General features: G+C 49.7%; 1 protein-coding gene across 1 annotated transcript; it reads left to right on the forward strand.

Moving 5' to 3' along the window:
- Nucleotides 1-15,883: 15,883 nt before the first annotated feature.
- Nucleotides 15,884-20,329, forward strand: TMEM250 (transmembrane protein 250). The gene is made up of 3 exons (XM_050907950.1): nt 15,884-15,944; nt 17,400-17,579; nt 19,726-20,329. The coding sequence occupies exon 3, from the start codon at nt 19,859-19,861 to the stop codon at nt 20,276-20,278; it is 420 nt and encodes a 139-aa protein (XP_050763907.1). The 5' UTR covers nt 15,884-15,944; nt 17,400-17,579; nt 19,726-19,858; the 3' UTR covers nt 20,279-20,329.
- The last annotated feature ends 1,258 nt before the right edge of the window (nt 20,330-21,587 follow it).

Raw genomic sequence — 21,587 nt, forward strand, 5'->3', positions numbered from 1 at the left:
TCTCCTCTGCCAGCGCACCCTTCTCATCTCCGCTGTGTAACCTGAGTTCTCGCCCCTAGTTTAATAGCTACCTCTCCATGAATATTTAACCAAGGATCTTAGCAGATGAGCTCCAGCTAACATGTGGCAAACAGATTTCCAGTACAATAGGGCCTACTAAAATGATGATGCATAAAAGAAACCCTGGAAGGAAAGGGAAGGTTCACGTTCTGGAAAGGGAAATGCAGTTTGTACACAGCGAGCTCCAACGGGCTGCTCCAATTAGCTGAGCAAGAGGAGAAAGAGGAGCTCTGGCAGAGCATGCAAGGAGTGCATTGGTGAGAGACAGAAACAGCTTGGGCAAATAAACTGGAGCTCTTTTGGTTGGCCTAAAGCCTTTTCTACATGAGCTTGGAGTGGTTTAATTGATATCCCTGCAAGGTATTGCAACCTGCCCTGTGGGCCTGACCTACACGAGCATCCACAGCGGTCCCTCTGGTCCAGGAGCCGTCTCTCACCAGGCAGCAGCAAATGCGTAGGGGAAGAGTTTGAAAAAAGGGCAATCCTTCTGCTGTTCATTGCTGCCCCTCCAGCAGCCCACTGACTAGAGACCTCCCGGGTTAAAAGCAGTAGATGGACATATAATGCACAAGTTTGCGTAGTCTTTTTCTAGCTCCTTCGTAGTGGTAACTTACACAGCATCCTCCAGCAGTGAGTTCCACAGTTCATTAATGCTCTGGGGGAGGGGGAAGATCAGCCTCCTGCCTGATAATTTTACTGTGTGCCACTTAATTCTTCTACAGAGAGGAACCGAGAATAATTATTTTTTACTTCTTTTCTTGGATACAATCTTGATTATTTGCAGACATCTACTGTATACAATTTCTCAGTACATTCTACCCAGGTAAATCTGTGGTTCTGAGGTTCATTAATCATGAAATTGAGGATTAATTTCAGATCTAATGAGAGATTACTTTGGCAATTTCCATTCACCAGAGGTGAAAACCAGCAGTGCTGTCAATAGAAAAAGGTCTTTCCGCTCTATTGAACAGCCTGAATATTAACAATAATCTCTGCTGCTCTCTTCAGCCAAAAAAGAGATGCTCTGACCCCCACCCCCCAAGGACTCATTAATGATAAAGGGCCCAGATTACCAAATTGAACGGAATTACTTTGACCCAAGTAAGGGCAACAGGTTAACTTTTGCATAAACCATGGCTGTGTTCATGCCTGAATTGCTCTCCAGTCCCATGCCCAGGTGCGGGGCTCAGAGGACACTGAGAGGTGAAGGTCTCCAGAAGTCTGTGTGCTGCTGAAATATTGGTTATTTCACTGGGCTTCCCTTGCGAGAAAGACGAGCAGGATTTACAAGGCAGGGCTGATTTGAACTGAAGCAGCCATTTGCACAGAATAATTTCCTTTTCAAGCCCTAAATTCACACTTTATGGTTTCCCCTGCTCCTTTTGGTCTGCCGTGTGTTCTCCCCCCATTCCCACTCGCCGTTCGCACTGCTCGAAGCCAGAGGCTGCCCTGCCAGGGCCAAGGAGAGGTGGCAATAGCCTGCACTCACAGCCTGGCAAATGTAAATGAGGACACTCGTTCCAGCTTTTAATCCCTGTATGTGCTTGTATTTCGAGAGGAAATACACCACCAAAGGCAGGCAGTGAGAGCTGGGGGCTTGAAGCTTTTAACAGAGCTGGACTTTGGGTCTGTGAATAGAGACACAGCTTTTTGGGAGAAAAATCCAAGAACTGATGAGATGAAGGCTTGGCTACCTCTTAGCAAGTCCAGCCAGGAAAGCTGGCACAAAGCCTGGGTTAACTTCCATGCTTCTGGGACCGACAAGGCTCTCCCTCCTAATACACACTTGCAACAGGATTTAAACCAAATCTGTTATGAGAGGGGTCAAGAAATCCCTCAGGAAAACATGTGAGGCTTTGAAAAAGGAGCCTCAGCGGTTAGGGCTCTTGCTCCAAAATAAGGATGATAGGAGCAGGGTCTGCCTAGCCCAGCCTGCTCCTACCCACCTCCTCTCCCAGGGCCTCCTTGCTCCTTCCCAGCTGCTTGGCTTCCCCAGGGCGAGGGCTCCTCCAGGGCAAAGCAGGGCTCCTCTGCGCTGCAGAGCCTGGGGTGCTGCTGGAGGCGGCCCCAAGGGGAGTGGGGTGCAGGCTGCTCCGTGAGCCACTTCTCACTTTGTGCTAAGCTCTGCAATTTATTGGTGTTAGACAGGTTAATGTACTATTACTTTGCATATTAATAATATCTTATTACATTTGTTCTTAAGAGTGGTATCGTGTTGAGGCAACGAGGATTAATGGCACCTCAGTAATATTTACATATTTACATTATTAAAAAGCAATACATCTTTTAGACAGCCCTGTGCATGGTCTAGAATTGCAGATGCTGTTCCTAAGCCCACCGCAGCCTTCACCCCCGATACCTGTCCTGCTCACAGCCGCCCATCCCGGGTGTTCAGCAGGTTTTGCCACAGTGAGGAGACGTGGGCACCCGCTGGGCACAGCCTGTGGCTCCCGACACCCGCCTCCTGCTAAGCCCACCCGTCTGCCTGGCCATACCCCTCATGTCTCCCTCCTCCTCCATGGTGCCAGTGAAGACCTCAGCTCTTCTAAATGTCTGAGCCTTGGGTCTGTGAATAGAGACACAGCTTCTTGGGAGAAAAATCCAACAACTGATGAGATGAAGGCTTGGCCGCCTCTTAGCAAGTCCAGCCAGGAAAGCTGGCACAAAGCCTGGGTTAACTTCCATGCTTCTGGGACTGACAAGGCTCTCCCTCCTAATACACACTTGCAACAGGATTTAAAAAGGGTGCCCAAACCACCCACCCCCTCAGCGGTGGGGAGATGGTGGGGGGACGCCGTGGGATGGTGGTTCCCTCCCTGGTGTGGCTAAAGACGATGGACAAGGGAGCAAAGGTTTCTCCCTCACCAGCAGCCCCCGTCGCTCCCCCAGGGAAAGGCTCTGCGACTCAGCTGGAGGCTCCCAGTCACCTCTACAGTCCTAAACTTAATTAAAGCTGCCAGCTTCTAATTAAACCACTTAATTAAGTGCCACATTGTCAGTAGGTAAAGATGGAACAGACTTAATTATTTAACACAATGACATAGAAGAAAAAACTCACTTTAAAAGCGTGACACCTCCTAGGTGGGCAGGAGCCCACCCAGCCTTGCCGTGTGCCACCCAGCCTTGCCACGTGCCACCTCACGGTGCCAGCAGCCCAGCCAGCGTTCCCAGCAGCAGCCCGATGTGGGCAAGGTCTTTTGGAGCTATTTTGAGTTTCTCCAGAAAGGAGACATCTAAAATTTCCAACAACTGCACCGTACCACCCCTGCCCTGGGACACTCCCAGCGGGGTCAGCACCCATCTTCTCGCCGGCTCTCCACCCTCCCGAATCGCCCCCAGATATGGATCGTTAACCCCGGAGCACGGCGGTGGCATCCTGACCCCGCTGAATCAATGGGCAGAACCCAGCTGCCTTCCCAAGGTCAGGTCTTTGCCTTCACGACCTCGCAGAGGCTGCTTGGTGGACATTTTCCCTGCCCCGGGGCCTCGCAGAGCAGCACTCCGCTTCACCCACCAGCTACTTTGTCTTATTTCAATCTTCCTTTTAAAACTTCTCTGGCTAAATGCTCCTGTCTGAAGGGGTGATGTAACCTAAGTGACTCCCAGGCTGGCATTCTGCAGGTAAGATTAATGGCAATGTCTTGTCAATAAATCCATAAAGACCCCAAACCCGGTGATGAACGTGCAGAAGGTAAAGGCAATGGTTAATATCTTCAAAATAGGCCCCAGAGCCTTTGAGTGCAGGGAAAGAGGAAAGCACCAGTGACCCTTGTTAATCTTTTTATTGGCTCCAGCAGCTATTGGCACCTTTCGCTGGCCAGAAATTTGCAAGTCTTTGGGGAGTAATGATTTCACAGTTGGGGTCTCTTTGAGAGAGAAAAAAAATCCCTTTGCTCCTGAAACGGAACCATTCTTCCAAATGAAAATTGACATTTTGGTTTGAACTTCACGACCTCCAGTAATCACACTAATGGCCTTAGCTGGCTGCTGGCTGGGAGGGAGCTGGCTGTGGCCAGGACTGATGGGACCTGTATGGATCGCTGGAAATGGGCCGGGAGATGAGGACAGGAGAGGCTGCTAACGGTGGGCTCTAACTGGCCAAGGCACTGCAGGTTATTGCTGACCTGCTCTAGAGACTTTCAACTGCATCAGGTTTGATCACGGGTATTGGCAAAGACATTGGGAAAGCAGTCACTGAGTGCTCTCAGCCATCCATCCACCGCCCGTGCGTCCATCCATCCATGCCGAGCTGTTAAAGCTAACGAGCACCCGTAGAGCTGTCTGATTAGCGGCAACGGTGTCAGGAGCAGGGCTAGCTGGGGGCAGTTCCTGATGGGCGCTCACTGGAGAGCAGCCCACGGCTCCCAGCCTTTCTTGGATGCTGCCGATGTGCCTCAAGGACCCAGCAACTCTGGGTGAGGCTGGAGAGGGGCTCCCTGCCAGCCCCCTCGGCCCCGGGGTCCGAGCCCGGCTGTGCACGGTGGTGGCCGGGAGCAGCACGAGGATGCTGGTTCCCATCGCCACGGTGTTGCAGGGGCAGCCCCTGCCAGGGCAAAGCTGGAGGCAGGTTTGCCTTTGGCCCCTCTGCAGACACACTGTGGGTGAAGGTGCCCCCGGCTCTCCTCCTCGCTGACTTCTTCAAGCAAATGCACTTTTCTTGAACTCTTCATAGAAGGACAAATTGTTTAGTCAAAAGAGTTGCTCCCTGCAGTAATCTGTAAAAATGAAGGAGGAAGAAACACAATATACCAGAGTTGAGACCATAAACCTGGCTGCCCGAGCCCTGAGCAGCCCCAGCCAGGTCACGTTAACTTCCAGGCTGAACAAGTTGAATTAATATAGCTCAGCACTTAGCACTTCCCTCCCTGCAAGGTGTTGCAGATATTTTTTCTAGGTTATTTTCAGACCTTCAGTGTATTTTCACTGGGAACATGGGAGGCTCTTGTCTTCTCTCTGCTATGTTTTTTCTTCATTGCTGATTTTAGAAAACTCATGTAAACATCTCTCTTTCTCTCTCACACACACACACACACAGAAAACTCCAGTGCAACCCTCTGCAGCAGGCAGCAGCCCCAAGGTCCTGCCCGCAGAGCCTGCCAGCCTTCCCACTGCTTGGTCCTGATTCGAAAGACTTCAGGGTGAGGAGGGGGCACTGGGGCTGAGACACTTCCATCGCAAAAGTCTCATCCCTCTGAAACCACTCCATTTTATAGCTTGTCCATGGGTTGTAAAATTGGAAAACTTTAAAACGTATTATTCTTCAGTTGCAATCCATCACGGGCTGCCCCGGGAGCTGGGTCACCCTCCAGGGCCAGCCAGCGAGGCGAGCAGTAAAGCTCTCGCCTCTTCTGGACGCTGCCGCCATCATGGGCAATCCAGGCGGGCGCTGGTGTTTGCTGATGTCTCCGCAGCAGCCTGGGTGTGCAGCGGTGCCACGTTTCGGGGAGGTGACGGCAGAGGTGGTACAGAGCAGCCGCTTTGCCCAGCTGAGACGTTTTACGTAGGCTCTCCTCCCTGGTGCGGGGGAGAGTGTCGGCTGGGCACAAGCAGATCTGGAGGTGACAAATGCAGCCTTGGGTTAACTTCCCCACGCTCCTTATTTTCCTGGGTGCAAACAAAGGACTTGTGAGACATCCCTGAGCGAGGTATCACAGGTCTGGGCAGGAAAAGTGATGCTATTCCCACTAAAAAGAGGGGAAATGGTTTTGGGAGTCAAACAGAAGGGAGGGTCTCGCCCAACCGCCCAGCACAGCTCCTTCTCTGGCAAGGGTGACCTGGGGGCCGGGGCGATGCGTCTCCACAACGATGCGGCCAAGAGAAGAGTTTCTCCTTCCTCCTGTTTGCACAAACCTCCCACCCGTCTGCAGTGTCTGTCTATCAATCCGCTTAATACAAAGGACCGGTTTTTAAGTAGTATTGAATAAATTTAAATGAAGTTGCCGCTGTCCAGAGGCGTTATGCAGTGTGCCTTGAGCCGGGTGCTCCAACTCTCCTGACGGATGGATGCAGCCCGCGGCGGCTCGGGGGGACCCGCACACCTCGCCGGGGCAGCTCTGCGCCTCCGGCACGGCCAAGACTCCTGGCAAAGTTGAGTTCTGGCATCAGATAAAAATTCTTGGACCATTCAGATGGAAATCCCCATGGATGGCACACTGTTGTTATCCGCCTGCATCGTGGTAGCCAGGGTCAGGAACTGGCTGTAACTGAGAATGCAAGAGGGTCCTTTTATTTTATTTTTTTAATACCTCATTTAGTAGGTTAATATTCCATGTTATTTTAGGCTGCTTTCTCTATACATCTGCCACCCAAGCCCGTACAGATGTTTTAGGATTCTTTAATCCTGACAAAGGACTTAGCGTTAAGGAAAAATGGGTTACATAAAGATCCTTATCTCCTTAAGAAATAAAGTATGTTTTGGGCATATTGTGTACAAAACAAGACTAAAATAGAGGCAGAACATTCTGGGGCCACTTACCAGATGTCCAGGTTGGAGGATGTGGGTCTGGTTTGCCTGCAGTTTTCCTGCTTGTCTCCTGGACCAGTGCTGCTGGGGTGCCCCATGGCAGAGGGGTGCCCCACGGCAGAGCAGCGCCTGGGACACGCACTGCTGGGGGAAAAGCGGGGCATGTTTGTGGAGGAGGCAAAAGTACCAGCTCTGACACGGCACGGGGGGATTATTGAGCTCTTATAACTTCCCGCGAACAGCAGCCTCCTGGATTAGATGGCAGGAGTTTTGCTTGGGAGAGAACTTTTCCCAGGACAGTACCAGCTCAGGCTGATGCTCGTTCCTCTCTGCGGAGGGCAGGAAAGCTCAGCCCAAGCTATACGCCTCTCCCAGCCCTGACCTGCTGGAGTTTCCAGGCTGACGTACAGTATTTCATCCCATAAAATTGACACAGTTCTCACATTTTTGTGACTCCAGTGATTGATCCAGCCCATGTAAATTACAAAAAGGAGTTGCAATCCTCTGGGGTCTGAGGCGGAATATCAAAAGAGCATGGGCTCATGCTGCTTTAATTAAAACTTAGTTTAATTAAAAACCTTGAGAGCTTTATTAGACTCAGTAATTGATTTAATTTTCTTGTGGAATTCTATTACAAAACACTTCCAGCACGTTGGCTTTGGGATCCTGGCTCCAGGACTGTCCTCCTCCTCGAACGCCGCCTTTGCCCTCTCCAAGGGGCAAACCACCAGCTCCTTCTTGGCCAGCCAAATCCCTGAGCCTCCTGGGGCATTCCCACTCAGCGGGGGTCTGATGGCTGCTCCTGGCTGTAACAGGCAGCAGCCTCAAAGCCCTCACCCTTGTAAAATTAAGTCACTCCCTGTCTCTCAGCTAACAGGGCAGCCAAACTGATCTCCTCCTTCAAAAAGGAGCTGGGGCAAGAGCTGCATGAGAGACTCGTGCGCTCAAACACGCTCTGATCTCTCCGAGGTGACATGAGAAACCCTCTGGGGTCTCTCTAGGGCTGTGCCTACTTTGGCACTCTTGGATAACCATGTTTTTTGCCAACAGACTATTTGTAGGGTGAAGGTAGGAAGACCTAATCCACATCATGAAAGACTTTGCGGCAATTCCCAAAGGCGAGGGTGCCCGATGCCTCGTTGTGCTACCCAGACGGGCTGGCACGCTAACACTCGCCCTTGCTAAATTCCCTTTTTGCTCCCAGCTCTGCTCTCCGCTTGCTGCCTTAAACTAAAGCGGGTGGCTCAGTGCTAGGAATCAGCTGCCACATTTCGCCCCAGCCCAGGCTGTATTTCTGCGGCAGAAAGGACTGGCAGTAGGGGGAAGAGCTCTGTGAATTGCCCCAACGTCACCTCCCCAGCCATCTGGCAGTGGGTGCTCCGGAGAGATGCCTGGTGTTAAAGCCTTTCTGGCCAGGACACAGGGAATCAAACTGTAAAATAAGAATAATAAAAAAAAAGCCCACCACACAATGATTGTCTGATCTATATTTATTTCATAACATCCAGAATTAATAGGATACAGGAGTTAAAGCAACCATGGCAACTGAATGCAGAAAGGGCTGTCCTTGTAAATAAATGAATTCATAAATAACTCACAAGTGCTGATATAAAAAGTCATGGGAATCTAATGCAATGCTAATGCAATTCAAGCCTTCCCTTTTTTACATGCAGTATTATAATATTAGGTGCACCTCACTTTGCTCTGTGCTACAAGTGTCATTCTTAATAGAACTTGCTAATTGTACCAGGAACCAGGCTGTGATTGATGAGGGCTTTGGGTTTTTGTCTCCTCAGTGTTCTTGCTTGCAAAATGTTGCACCATTAAGTTACAGGCTGATCTGCCGGCAACAAATTCAGGAAAGTTAGGGAGAAAGGAGCACGATTCGCCCTGCCGCGCTCCCTGAGCAGGGTGCTGCAGGGCCACCCACCAGCCGGGCACAGGGTCTTTGAAAAGACACTGCTGTTAGTTGTGGATATATTTGAAGATAGTTTTGTCTTATAAATCCTTTGTTCCTTTTTACTTGATCATTTTTATTGATATGGGTGTTGCTGCTGTTATGATGCTGGAAAGTCATTTTCTCCTTTGCACTACACAGTCTAAGCATAAGCAATGTCAAAAAGACTCCTGAAATGTATTAAGCACCAGAAGTTTCTCTCAAACTGTCAGCAAAGCATTTTTCTAAATTGAGGCCAAACTCCTCCTCAGACACCTTGGGCAGCCAGTGCCGGTTCCTCTGCGAACACAGGGGCAAAATTCAGCTTGGCAAAAGGACAAAGGGTGCAGTTTGCCCCACGCAAATGAGAGAGTTTGCTTTATTCCCCAGGAACCAGAGGCGGAGATGGCTCAGGGGCCTGCAGGGCCACGGATGATGCAGGGGGTTCCCACTGAGGGTCCTTCCCGCATGCACCCCGTTCCCATCGCGCATCGTTGGTACCTCAGGAGGGACGGGACAGGACACCCACCGCCCTGGGACCGAGGAGAGGGGGAGCGCGCCTGGTTAACACCTCTTCTCTGCAGAGAGGCTTTGCAAAGCCTTGGAGAAGAGGCTTGGCACTGCGTAACGCGCTGAATTCAAAGCTTTGAATTTTTTGGACTTGCTTTTTTCCCCCTTCTTTTCCCCCCTCCCTGCTTCTGCCTCGCTGATGCCGGCGCTGCCGGGGCCGTCGCAGCAGCGGCAGCAGCAGCAGCAGCAGCAGCAGCAGCAGCAGCAGCAGCGGCAGCAGCAGCAGCATCCCTGGGGCAGGAGCACCGCCACGCGGGACGTGGCCGCAGGCACAGCCCCGCGCTCGGCCACGCCGCGGGGACACCCCCCCCACCCCCCCCCCCCAGGGCCCTGCCCACGCCCCGGGACCCACGGGTGACACGTCGTGGGGACTCGAGGCTGATCCTCGCAATGTGCTTCCTGAGATGGGAGGTGCTGCACTGGAGGTTTCTCGGTTTGGGAGCTGCTCACCTGCTCTTCCCGGCTGGTTTCAAAAAAAGAATAATAATTAAAAAAAAGAACTGTTACAGTAATTTACCTTAAAATATGACGGACGTATTTTTGCACCCTAACGAAAAGCACTGGAGGATTCCTGGCCCAGTGAACCCCCTAGTGCTAAAAATGATGCCAGCACAGCTAATCCTGGCGAGCGGGGGGCTTGGGCACTGACTGATGCTCTGTAACGATGCTTAAGAAATATAGGCAAACTCGGCTTTCCATTGATCTCAGAAAAATGAATGCTGTCTCTAAATTTGACATTTAGCCAATGCCCAGAGTAGATGGCTTCATTGATTCACACCAGAGGGACGGAGGCGGGGGGGGGAGCTCGGCGAAATACACCTTTGCCGAGCGAAGGTTTGTCTCCGCTCTCTCCTGTCACTCTCCATCTTCCCTGAGCGCCTGCCCTTTCCCTGAATGCAGGTGTTGGATAACTGAGGCTTAAGCATCGGAAAAGGGATGGAAGGAGAACTGGCTGAGGTAAAAGTTCAAGTCTGCCTGGATATCTTGGTTGTGTTTGTGGTTTTTCCTTGTCATCTGTTTTTCTCCAGAAAATTGTTAGGGAATGATGGAGTGAGACCGGGTCTGTGTTTCCTCACTGAAGAGCTCAATCCGAGTCCTCGCATTTCGCCCAGTGCAGGGCTCCCAGGGCGGCTCTTAGCGTTTAGCTGCTGGTAGTGCTGCTAGTTATCTGCAGAGCCATGGTGTGCTCCTGTCACACAAGGGGCCGTGCAAATTCCCTGCCCCAAAGCCTTTCTGCTCTCAGTGCTGGTGTGGTGCTGAGCACCCTCCTGGAGTGTTAAAATACCTCTGAACATAGAGACGGGGGCACTGGAAATGCTGGAGACGCGACATGCCCCAGCTCTGCTGCTGACCCAGGGGCAGGTTGGTGTTGCTGAAATGACCCTGGAGCAGACAGATCTCCTCTGCACAGACCTGACGGATCTACGCAATGAGTTTAAGAGGACCCGTCTGCTCCTACCTTGATACGATTTGAGATACATTATGAATGAATGGAAAAACAGGGAACTGAGATTCCCAGAGAAAAGGGGTTACTTTGCCCTGAAACATCACCCTCCGAGAAGTGCTTGGCAGAGCCAGAGGGGCTGGGGGGCTTCCCGAGCCTGCCCACCAAACCTCAGCTTCACAAGGCAGATACGGATTGGGTCTGTTTTACCGCTTCGTGCTTACATTAGACCTAGCCCACAAATGAACAGAAGGCAATAATGACACTTCTCCACAAGAGTTTTCTGCATAATAGGCAGTTTCTGACATCAGCCAGATCGGGGCTAGCCAACATGATGCAGCAACAAGCTTTGGCAGGAGTCCTGTCCCTGGCAAAGCGTCTGATTCTATTTTCATTTGTTTTAGAGACAGTTTCTCACCCACCATATGTGCGCAGCTGGCTCCTGCTCCAGCCCCCGGAGGTCAGCAGGAATCTTTCCACGACTCCAGCCTCTCTAAAATAACGCTCTTCCCGTTCTCCAGAGGTGGAGGGAACAGCCGGGCTAGTGAGGCTTTGTCTTTGGCTGTGTTATCGGGGCAGCTAAGTGTCCCCACTATAGGATGACACACATTTTTTTATGTCTCTCAACTTTTTGTGGGTTCACTGGGATCCCACCCACACCGTCGCCGGTCTTTCTCTTCCCGTCCGGTTTCACGTGGCGGGGAGGGAGCGGTTTGCGGGGGCAGAAGGGAGGCAGGCTGCCCCCAGCCCCACCGAGCATCCCCCGGCCTTGCCTGCTTTTTAGCGCAGCGAAGGCTGGCGGCAGCACGGGGCAGATTATTATGCCAGAAAGCATGCTGGTGTGTCACGTATATTGAATACATCAAACATTACTGTCTCACCATGCCTCACACGAACCATTTATTTCTTTAGAAACTGCAGACTGGTCTAGTTTTATATTTCACAAGTCACCTGTAAAATATATATCTATAAAAGTATTACAGGAGCTAGGATTCCTGCAGGGAGACGGCAGCCTGCCCTCATTGTGCTCTGCAACCTTACCACCTGCGCTGGGATTGCCGTTCCTACCTGGCACTGCTGCTTTCCAGCTTTGCAGTGTGTATTTTAGTTGGGGGGGTGTGGGGATGCGTGTACGTCGCTCACTCCCTCGGTTTCCGAAGCTACCGAAACCCCGAATTAACACCACAAGCCGAGGCTGCCGCTTTGCAGCCCCGCTGATTTCCTGGGGAGGTGGGAGAGCCGGAGAGCCGGGGGCTCCGAGAGCTGCTCGGGGGCTGCCCGCGGGTATTGCAGTGCTGCAGAAGTGGGAATTAGTTCCGCTTTCTGCCACATATATTTTTATTTGATTAGTCTAATACACTGCATTATTATTTACCACATGCAAATCTCTTCAAACTGATTAAAGCTGACATTTCAGCTAAGAGATGAGATCTGGAACGAAGTAATAAGGAAAAATTATTTCACAAGCTTTTGCACTTTAGATTTGCAGGGAGGATCGATTACATTTAAAATTTAAGGCCCAGGCTTGACCCTAAATCTCCTTTAAGGAAAAGGAAAGAATTAATTCCTTAATTTGTTATATTTCAGCTTTACAGGCTGGCTCAGCAAAACCCAAGGGAGTTTGCACAAGATGCTGTTGGTTTTGAATGGTGTTTTTGGATAGGACTGGAAGGCAGCGGTGAATGCTAGTTTGAAAAATAGCATGTTAATACATTTATTATCTTTACGACCTTAAGAATTATGGCTATCTATATGGCTATAGAATTACTGTGGAAGTAGTTGTTTCTGGGTCACTGAAGGAAACTTGTTAGCTGTCTTTCTGGATGTACTTTTCAGCACACAGATTTTTATTTACGGATTTCTACTGGTGACCAAAAAGTGCTAGGTGCTATATACTTATAAAGCACAATCCCTGTTTCAAATAAAAGGTGACAAAAATGGTCAGTTAGCATCTGGGAAGTATATTTTGCAGAGAGAGAGAAAAGAGAGAGAGAGGGAGAGTTTTGCAATGACGAGTTCATTCCTACAGCAGCTATATGGGCATTGTTATTTTTTGTAAAACAGGTGTAGAAAGGTTAAAGACCAAATAAAGGTCTGGTTTTCAGAGGTCCAGGTATTTTATAGGGTTGAATACCTTACAGCCTCCTTCACGTGAACCTGTAAGTGAGAACCTCTCCATAAAACCTTGCTTACGCTTGCAAAAATGAGATGTTTAGCTCTCCGCAAGTAATAGTATTGAAAGCTTTTTCTAGACAGGGGTCAGACCCATTTTATTGTAAGTGCAGATCCATTCAAAGTGCAAAAGGATTGAGCTAAAGGACATCTCGATATTACAGGGTTGGTACTCCAGCTCCAGCCTAAATGACTTGACCGAGGCCAAAGTATGAATCGGTGCCAGAAAGCAGGGCTGGAAGTCGCGGTTCCTAGCCTGGCTTTCGGAGCAAAAGATCACATTCACAAAATGAGTGAAAAATGTGGAGGGAATGCCTGCTAGGTTTGACTTCTTCGCTCATCTCAGATTGAGATGAGATTGACTCCGTGGGCTAACATGGAAGTCATTCGTCCAGACAAGGTCTATCCATGACGGGCGTTTAAAGCCTTTACTGGAAAAAATTCCCCCCCAAATGGGAATAAGAAGACGTTTCCATTATAAAACGACTGTGACGACTCAGCTGTTGCTTTTTTGCCCTCAGCCTAGGAAGCATTTCTTGCATTCTTGTCTCAGCACACTACCTTAGCGGCCCTTCATGTGCAGCACCATAGTAATTTATCATTACCCGGTCTCCAAATTATTCTAGTGTTGATTAAATTAGTAAATGCAATCACAATCTGAAGCAAGTTAATTGAGAGAATTTATTTGGCCCTGACAGTTTTATGCATGTTTGATTAAGTATTATAAGGTTTGTTTTTGATTTTGCATAATTTAACTTTAAATCCTGCACTGGGGGGGGCCATCAACTATTAATGACCGAAATAAACTCTTTTAAGATGCATATATTTATGATTTATTTCTAAACGCAATATCTTCCAGATTTTTTTTGTTCTGTTGCCAAAGTGACAAATATGTTTAAAGTAATATTTTGAGCCATTCGGTTCATGCTATAAATCTTGTGAAATGTATACAATTCATTAAAAGTTTTGAAAGAAGTACAAGTTAGCATTTATATTGCAACAAGTGACATATAAATGTGTATGTTTGTCTTCGAAGCGTGCCATAAAATATATCAGCACTAGCTGGCCGCTGTGACTAGTACTAATGGCCCGCTCTCTGGGCTGATGATAAGTTTCATCACAAATCTTCAACGCTGTCAACACAAAACTGTTCAATCAACAGGGATATGAGTTGTGTCTTTAGTAAAATTAGCACAGGAAAGAAATACAGCCCAGAGCGCTGCCGGAGTGTTGTGGGCGGGTTCCCTTCGGGCTGAACTACAAGCGCTCCTGCAGGATCTTCTCTCTTTGAATGTCAAAGCTTCCATTCACGCCTGACCTGAGGACAGTTTATTTTTTAGGAAGGTACACATTCATTTAAGCAGCAAAGGGGTCAAAATATTTCAGGCAGAAAACTGAATGGGGCCCTCTTGCTTTTTTGTCATCCTGACCTAAGAAATTAAAAGGGTCGGTCTCGGCACTGACGCCGCTGCGGCGCACCCTTGCACACACGTGTTTAGGTCGTGGGGTCGCTCAGTGGAGCTGCCTGGCTTTTTCTAGAGGCTAGGAAAGACCTCCAGACCTCCTTTCCCACCCTGAGGGGCTTCTGCAGGATGCCAGGAGCCCCCCGTCGCAGCACTTGCATTCAGCAGCATCCCTGTAATTCTCCAAGGCAAAGCTGGAAAGCCAAAGTACCTTCATAATTTTGTTTGCTTGGGCTGAAATTCCCGTCTCCGGGCTGTGGCTCCAGTCCCAGGCAATGGCGGAGGGAAATAAATGGAACGTGGCTTCCCTGCTTATCCTAGTCACTAAACAGATGTTCCCAGTTTCACGCTATTGGGAAAACGTATCGGCTTCGCACCTCCCCTTCTCCCTCCCACCAGAAGGTATGTGGGAGACACAGAAATGGCAATTTGCTAGGAGTACACCGCCGCTCATTACCTTGCCTATAATTTCCCCCTGATGTACGTCCTGCACCTCAGGCCCCACATCATATTTGCAGAATAAAACTGCTCTGCAGGGCGGGCGCTACCGCAGGCGAACGGGGAGGAACCGAAACCGAGCAGGAGCGTCGGTGAGGCAGCTGGGAGGCTGGGAGGTATTTGGCCGGGTGCCTCAACTGCCTGTGCAGGGCGGCAGGTCTTAGCATTGGCAGATGGCTGGAGTTATTATTATTTAATGTTTTTCCACCGTGGTAGTGCCTAGACAGCAAGTGGGGCAGGGAGCCAATGAAAAAATTCCGTATTCTTTCCATTACAGAAAGTAAATCCTAATTACATCTCAGGGAAAACAGCAAGGAGGAAGTTTCTTTTCCTTCTCTTTATATTGCTTTTGAATTTCCCTCCACCTGCTTGTTTTTTCGGAACTTTTTGGGTCTTTCTGGCCTCCCCACAAGTCTGGGTCTCCTACACCTGCAATTTTACTGCCTTGCTTTTCTAAAAGTGCTTGAGCTCCTTCAGCGGGGTGAGGCCCTGGGAGAAGCCCGGTCCCTCCCGGGAGCCCAGGCAGGAGCGCCGCGGGCTCTCCCGGGACACGGACTCCTAACGCGCAACTGCCCGCGCTGCCCCACGCGCTCAGCAAGCCTGGATCCGACCCTCGAGCCCACACGCGGTATCCGCCTGGCCACGAAACCGCGCTCAGAGCCAGAAAAGGCCCAGCCCACGAGTGGCTTGCAGAAATCTTTGCCACGCTCTTGTTTCAGGCAACGGCCTACGCTCTGCAGCTGGTTCTTTTACTGGGGATGTCCCAGCACCCTCAGGACAAGGTCCAGCCCTAGGCCACGGGGTCCGGACAGCTGAAACCCCTGCGTGTGGTGACGAACCGAGCCGGACCCACGATCCCCTCAGCGGTGTTTGCTGCCGGTCCGGTTTACGTCGGAAACGACCTTCCAGGCTCCATCTGCCTTGGCAAGGCTTGTCTGCCACCCCTGCCTGGCCCCACAGGCCGGAGGCGGGACCCCCCGGCACTCCCGGCAGAGCCGGGCCCGCCGAGGTGGCCGCACAGCCGGCAGCCCCGGCCGCAGGCCGCTCTCTCCTCGCCCCCCCCCCGCCTCCGCGTTGCCCGGGCAACGGCGGCGCCCTCCCGCTTCCGGCCGGCGGGGGCGGCGCGGCGCGATGACGCCATCGTCGCGCGCCTCCCGGCCGCTCCCTGACCGCCGCCGCCGTCGTCGTCGTCGCCGCCACCGGCCGGAACCGGAGCGCCGCTGCCCCCTGCACATGCGCATTGCGGCGCTCGCCCGTAGGCCCGGGCCTTCCATCAGCCCGGGCCCGGGGCGCCTGGCCTCGGCGGCCGCCGCCCGGCGGGGGACCATGGGCAGGACGGTGAGTGCGGGGCGACGCCCCGGAGCTGGGGCCCGGGCCGGGCGCAGGCGGCGGCGGCCCGGGCCTCGCCCTGCTGCGGCGGCCGCCTCCGCCCCAGGCCCGTTCTGCGCTGGGGCCCGCAGCGAGGGGCAGCGGGTGCGCTGGGCCCGGTGGGTGCGACAGCGGTCGGTCGCCGTCCGCGGGGGGGCCGTGGGCCGCGGCCCCGCGCCTGCCGGTCTGGGCCTCCCCTGGCAGCGCGGCCTGCGGGTGCGGGCTGGGCCCGGGGGCCCCTGCGCCCGGCCGCCCTCTCTGCCCACCCCGGCGCTGCCTCCCGGCGGGGCTCTGCTTTCCCTGAGGTGAGTCGCAGCCGTGCCCCGGTGTCCGTGCGGGGCTGTCGCTGCCTGCCCGGTCGGCGGGGCTCCGCCTTGTCTGGGCTGGACTTTGGACCTCGCAGGCCGCGGGTAGTCCTGGCTGAGCTTCCTGCCCTCGGTTCCTTTCCCAAGTCGGTGCGGTTTAATTTAGGATCTGGTAGGATGTAGGAGGAGTTCGAATTTCCCCTCCTTCCGCTACTCCCTGCTTTCATTTATCAGCACTAACCTTTCTTTGCCATTGTCCCTAACCTTGTTTGGCTCCTTCTGGAACGCTTCGGTCCTGCTGGTCCTGACTGATGGTCCTGTCATCTGTGAACGTTGCGGTCTTTTCTGTCATCCCTCCTCCTCCACGAATTACGAGTACCCTGAGCAACAGCAGACCTTGCCTGGAATGTGTGATAGATGAAGAGAAGTAGCACTGTATTTCGGTAGCTTTCTCCTCATATGCTCCATTTTTAAAGGAGAGGGAGTGAAAACTCACCAAAGTGAATAGTTATTCAGATTTTTAACTTCCTGATGAGGCCATCATTAATGTGATGCTTGGGGTAACAGCAGCATGGCTGACGTTGAGTTCCCTGGGCCTTAGAGTTGAAATCCTTTGAGCTGTAGGATGATACCCAGAAGAGACTGACTCAACTTTCCAGCCTCACAGCAATGTGGTTTAAAACAGACAGACCCCCAAAAAAAAAGATCTTGAGGAATGGGTGTCCAAATCTGTTTCTAGGCATCACATGCCAACGTATAGGTTTGGGGGCCTGCTCTTCTATATTCTCTTTGGAAGACGTTGGCTGTGCGTGCTCTCTGCATCGTGTTTCGTACGCCCTGGATGAACGGTGATGGTTCTGTGATAGGAGAAGGTGACTGACAAGAGTTCTTTGTCTGTGATTTTCTCTGCCCTGTCTTTATATATGGCACTGAATACAAGCTAGCCGATTCTTTCCAGCGTGTGTCAGTAAGCTGCCATACATATATTATTGAGTGTGTGATTCTCTTTAGAATCTTTATGGGATTAAAAATTCATGCGTGGGGACGGGCCTTGTAATTCTGAACTTTTTAACACACAATATAAGCAAATTGCAACTCACTCTCTCGTTTTATCTTTTAGATCAACTCATATGTAGAGTGTTGTGAGTCTCTGAAGCACCTTAGCAGCTTCTTTCACTCTTCCTAGAAGGCCAGGTGTCACAGGAAAACTTCACTTTTTTGTTACAAGAATTAAGTGGCATCCAGAAACGGCAGCGGATTACCGACCTTCTGCTGAGTGGATGGCAGCACCATTAAAAATGTAATATTTCAAAAAGTTTATTTTATTCTCACAATGTCCCTTTGCTCGTGGCTGTTCCAGTGTTGATATTTGAGTTTATCTAAAGAGCATGAACCTACCAAAGGTGCGTTTATGTGGTGGGCACAGTAAATGGGAACGAGCTGCTGCTGTTCGCAAAGAGTAAGTCTCTGCAGCTGAGCCGTTTGAGTGGTTCTCTTGGATTTATCTGTTGAAGGTTTTGTCAGAATAAAACTCCTCTTCTAAACCAGGGCTCAGACATGAAGCCGGCGTGTTGAGTTTGCCCCCACCGACTACAGCTTATGCAAGCGGGGTTTGTGCTCCGCCGCTCAGGCATGGTCTTGCTGAGTGCTCTAACAGCGTGCGCGCTGATGTCCCTGTCGCTGCTCAGGGACTCAGATTAAGCAGCTATGTAAGAGGTTGCTGGAAAATGATAAGCTGTCTGTTGTGTCCTGGTGAAAGAGGTTGTAAGGAGAGGCTGCGTTGTCAGAAATTGAATGCTCTGAATCCAGAGTATGTGAATTTTAACCTACCTGGCTAATTTAGTCCTCCAAAAATATCTCTGAAAAGGAACGCTGAGCGGTATATATGCTGCATGTGGGAAGCATGTTCAGTTGCATGCTCCAGGCACAAAACTGTTGTTTTTAAGTAGCGTTGGTTTAGTATCTGACCAATTTATATGTCTTGCAAAATACATTCTTGTAACACACTTCTGAGCTGCTTAGTATTTCCTTTCTACAGACAGGAAATTATGGCAAAGAGGCACTTAAAATTATGAGGCTGTCTTTGATAATTGAGAACAGACCTCGATTTCCTAAATTCCTTAATCATAAGTTAACCCATGCTCCTTTTATTAGTCCCTGATTCATGTAGAGCCAACAGATTGCCTGCAAATTTCTGTAACGGCAAAAAGGAATTAGAACCTGGGGCCAAGCAGAAGAGATCAGAACTGCAATTTCCATTTACATGTAATTTGAGGCAGGAAGCAGTGAAGACACTTACCCAGTGATGCACATTGTATCAGAGAAGGTTTTTGATATCAGAGTACAATTTCCTGCAGCCTTATCATTTACTCTGTGATTAGTTTTGTTAGTAACAAAGTAAAAAATTCTTGAAGTAACTTTCGAATTACTTTAGTTTTAAGAGTGATAGGATTTCTGGGTCAACAAAGGAAAGATCTGCCCAGATCTGAACGCTTGGGTCTGAACGCCTGGGTGTGCGAGGAGGCTGAGGAAGTCCCTGTTGTTTTCTAGCATTATCTGATGAGTGCATTGTCATTTTATAATTCCCGGAATTTGGCACATCATAAGCCTGGGGTGAAGCAGAGAGCAGCTAACAGGCTACTGCTCATCACTCACATAACAACAATGGGTGTGTGGAAGGATGTTAAGATTATAAATCCTAAACACTCCAGAAGATCAAGATATTTCACTTATCTCTGCGGGTCCCAAAGGGAGAAATAAACTCGTAGATGTTGAAAGGCTGCCTTGCCATTGGATGCAATGACAGCGAGACCGCAAGGCTCGGCCGAGCAAGGGGAGGTACATCCTGTAGAGTGTGAAAAACATGATTGCCTCATTGTTCTTGCAAGGCCTTTCATTATTTTCAGTTTGTTTATTTGGTGAAGCTTTGCCAAGTTTTGAAATGAGCAGAAATCTAGAATCACCGCTGCGTCTGGGCTGTAGAATTCACTTGCAAAAGCGCTTGGAGAACTTTTTTCTTTCCTTTAAAAGAAATATGATCCAATGCAAACACACACATTAATATGACTACTCGCATGGGTGGCCTGTTGCAGGACAGCTGTTTGATTAAGAAGGATCTGTGAATTAGCCAGAATAATTCCAGAACAAAGTTCTTATCTTTCCTGCATTAACACTGTAAAGCTTCTAACAGGTTACGACTAGTGCATGCAACATGCTACTAGGGAGCTGTTTGGAATCTGACTTGGTGATGATGGAAACAGAATTGTATTCAGATGTGTCTGCCTGGTAAACAGTAAGCAAAGAAGCAAAGCAAAGTTGTTTGAGGCGAAGAAATTGAGTTTTGCAAAGCAGTTGTAAGTAACCGCCCAGCCGGAGAGTATCTGCCGTGCTGCCTCTCTTCCTGCTGGGGCTACTTAAATGTGTTTTCCTTCTCTGCCTTCCTGCAGGTCTCTTCCTTCCTGGAAATTCAGCAAAGAGTTAGCGTTCCCAGGCTGTTGGATCTCTTCCATGTTAATGGATAATATTTGATATGTGCCCTGTAAATCCTGCCCTGGGACTCTGTGACCGGTGGGGTGCCTGATGCCTGTAATCCCCATTCCCCGCCGGGTCCGTTCGTTCCACGGCCCCCACACGACCTGCCTGCATTCGGCCTGTGGCCCGGTAAGGACCACTCACTTGGTGCGCACCAAGTACAACAATTTCGACATCTATCTCAAATCCCGATGGATGTATGGATTCATCCGTTTCCTGCTGTACTTCAGCTGCAGCCTGTTTACCTCCATCCTCTGGGTGGCACTCTCTATCTTGTTTTGCCTTCAGTACCTTGGCATCCGGATCTTTCTGCGTTTCCAGTACAAACTCTCCATCATCCTCCTCTTACTGGGGCGAAGGCGGGTAGACTTCAGCCTCATGAATGAACTGCTCATCTATGGAATTCATGTGACCATGCTGCTAGTGGGGGGGCTGGGATGGTGTTTCATGGTATTTGTGGATATGTAAATAAAACAAGCGCATGTGGGCTGAGAAGGTGACTTTTCTTCTACCCCAAAATGTGTCAATATCTTCTTTTCTTTTTTTATATCAATTAATTTATTTATCAGTGCTACTTTTTATTGATAAATTAACGTACTTGTCTCTGGAATTTGTATCTTTGTGAGGGTTGAGGTGCCATTTTGATTATCAAAGTGCAACACTTGATTGGGTGTTTTTTCTTTGCACAGTGCAAGTTGATATAAGTTTCTTCTAGTCCATAGGAGCCTACCTTGCTGCTGTTCCTGTATTCCTGTGGGCATGAAAAAGGCAGTGATTTATCTGAAGGACAGCAGCGAGATAACTTTGCACCCCACGCTCTTAATCCATCTTCACCCTTTTTCTAAAAATGTTCCTTAATGTCTCAGGCATGTAATATGTATCCTACTTGACCAGTGTTATCCTTTCTCTATGTAGTTTGCATTTTGCGTAGTCCCTGCTAAGAATATGGGGCCAAATGCAACAGTGTCGGGGGGTTGGCGTGGGTTGGGGTTTTTTTCCTGTTTTGTTTTTAGATTTTTGCAAGACATGCTTTTGACCCACTACTCTGTTCTGTTCACTTGAACGTAATTATATAGCTTTGAATGGCTTTGTGCTTTTCAGGCAGGTAGTGCTGAGTAGTTGAGTCTTACCCTAATAGAACAAATCCACTGGCGTGATGGGAGCAGAGTTTTTGGTATCATGTGCTCTTGAAATTCCCAGTCACGGCAAATATGTTATCATTTTGCAATGATTAAGGGGAACCCATTGCAGTGGTCCGTAATGTTCAGATCTTGGCATTTGGTTCTACTTTTCCCTGAATTGATTAGTTCCAGTTTCCTCACAGAGGTACTTCTGTCTTACGGAGTATGGTGAGATGTGGCTGTCTTACCTAGGAGAGACTGAAAGTAGAGTACAATCTCAAGTGGCAATAATTGCTCTCTGCGATTACAGAAAACATTCTCTCTCCTACCTCTGCAGCGGTGAGAGTGGGGTCACTGGAGAGCTTTACTAGCAGCTCAAGAAGGGAGTTAAGCATTAAGCTCAGTTTTACTGGTCTTGATGTAAGATCTCAAGACTATTCCTGTGCAGTCAGTCAAGTAACTCTTTATTTATGGAGTCCAGAAGCTGGCCTAACATTTATTTTTATTCTGTTTTTGTTTGATTGTTTTTCTTTATAATGGAATATTGCTCTTTTCCCTGTGTTCTTTAAAGAACTGTTTAAAACCAAGTTGGTAAAAATGATGGAGACCCTTTTCTTTTTCCCCCTGTGAAATCAATGGAGTCGATCATAACAGAA

The sequence above is a fragment of the Gymnogyps californianus genome, chromosome 18 (assembly GCF_018139145.2).
Source record: "Gymnogyps californianus isolate 813 chromosome 18, ASM1813914v2, whole genome shotgun sequence".
NCBI lineage: Eukaryota > Metazoa > Chordata > Aves > Accipitriformes > Cathartidae > Gymnogyps > Gymnogyps californianus.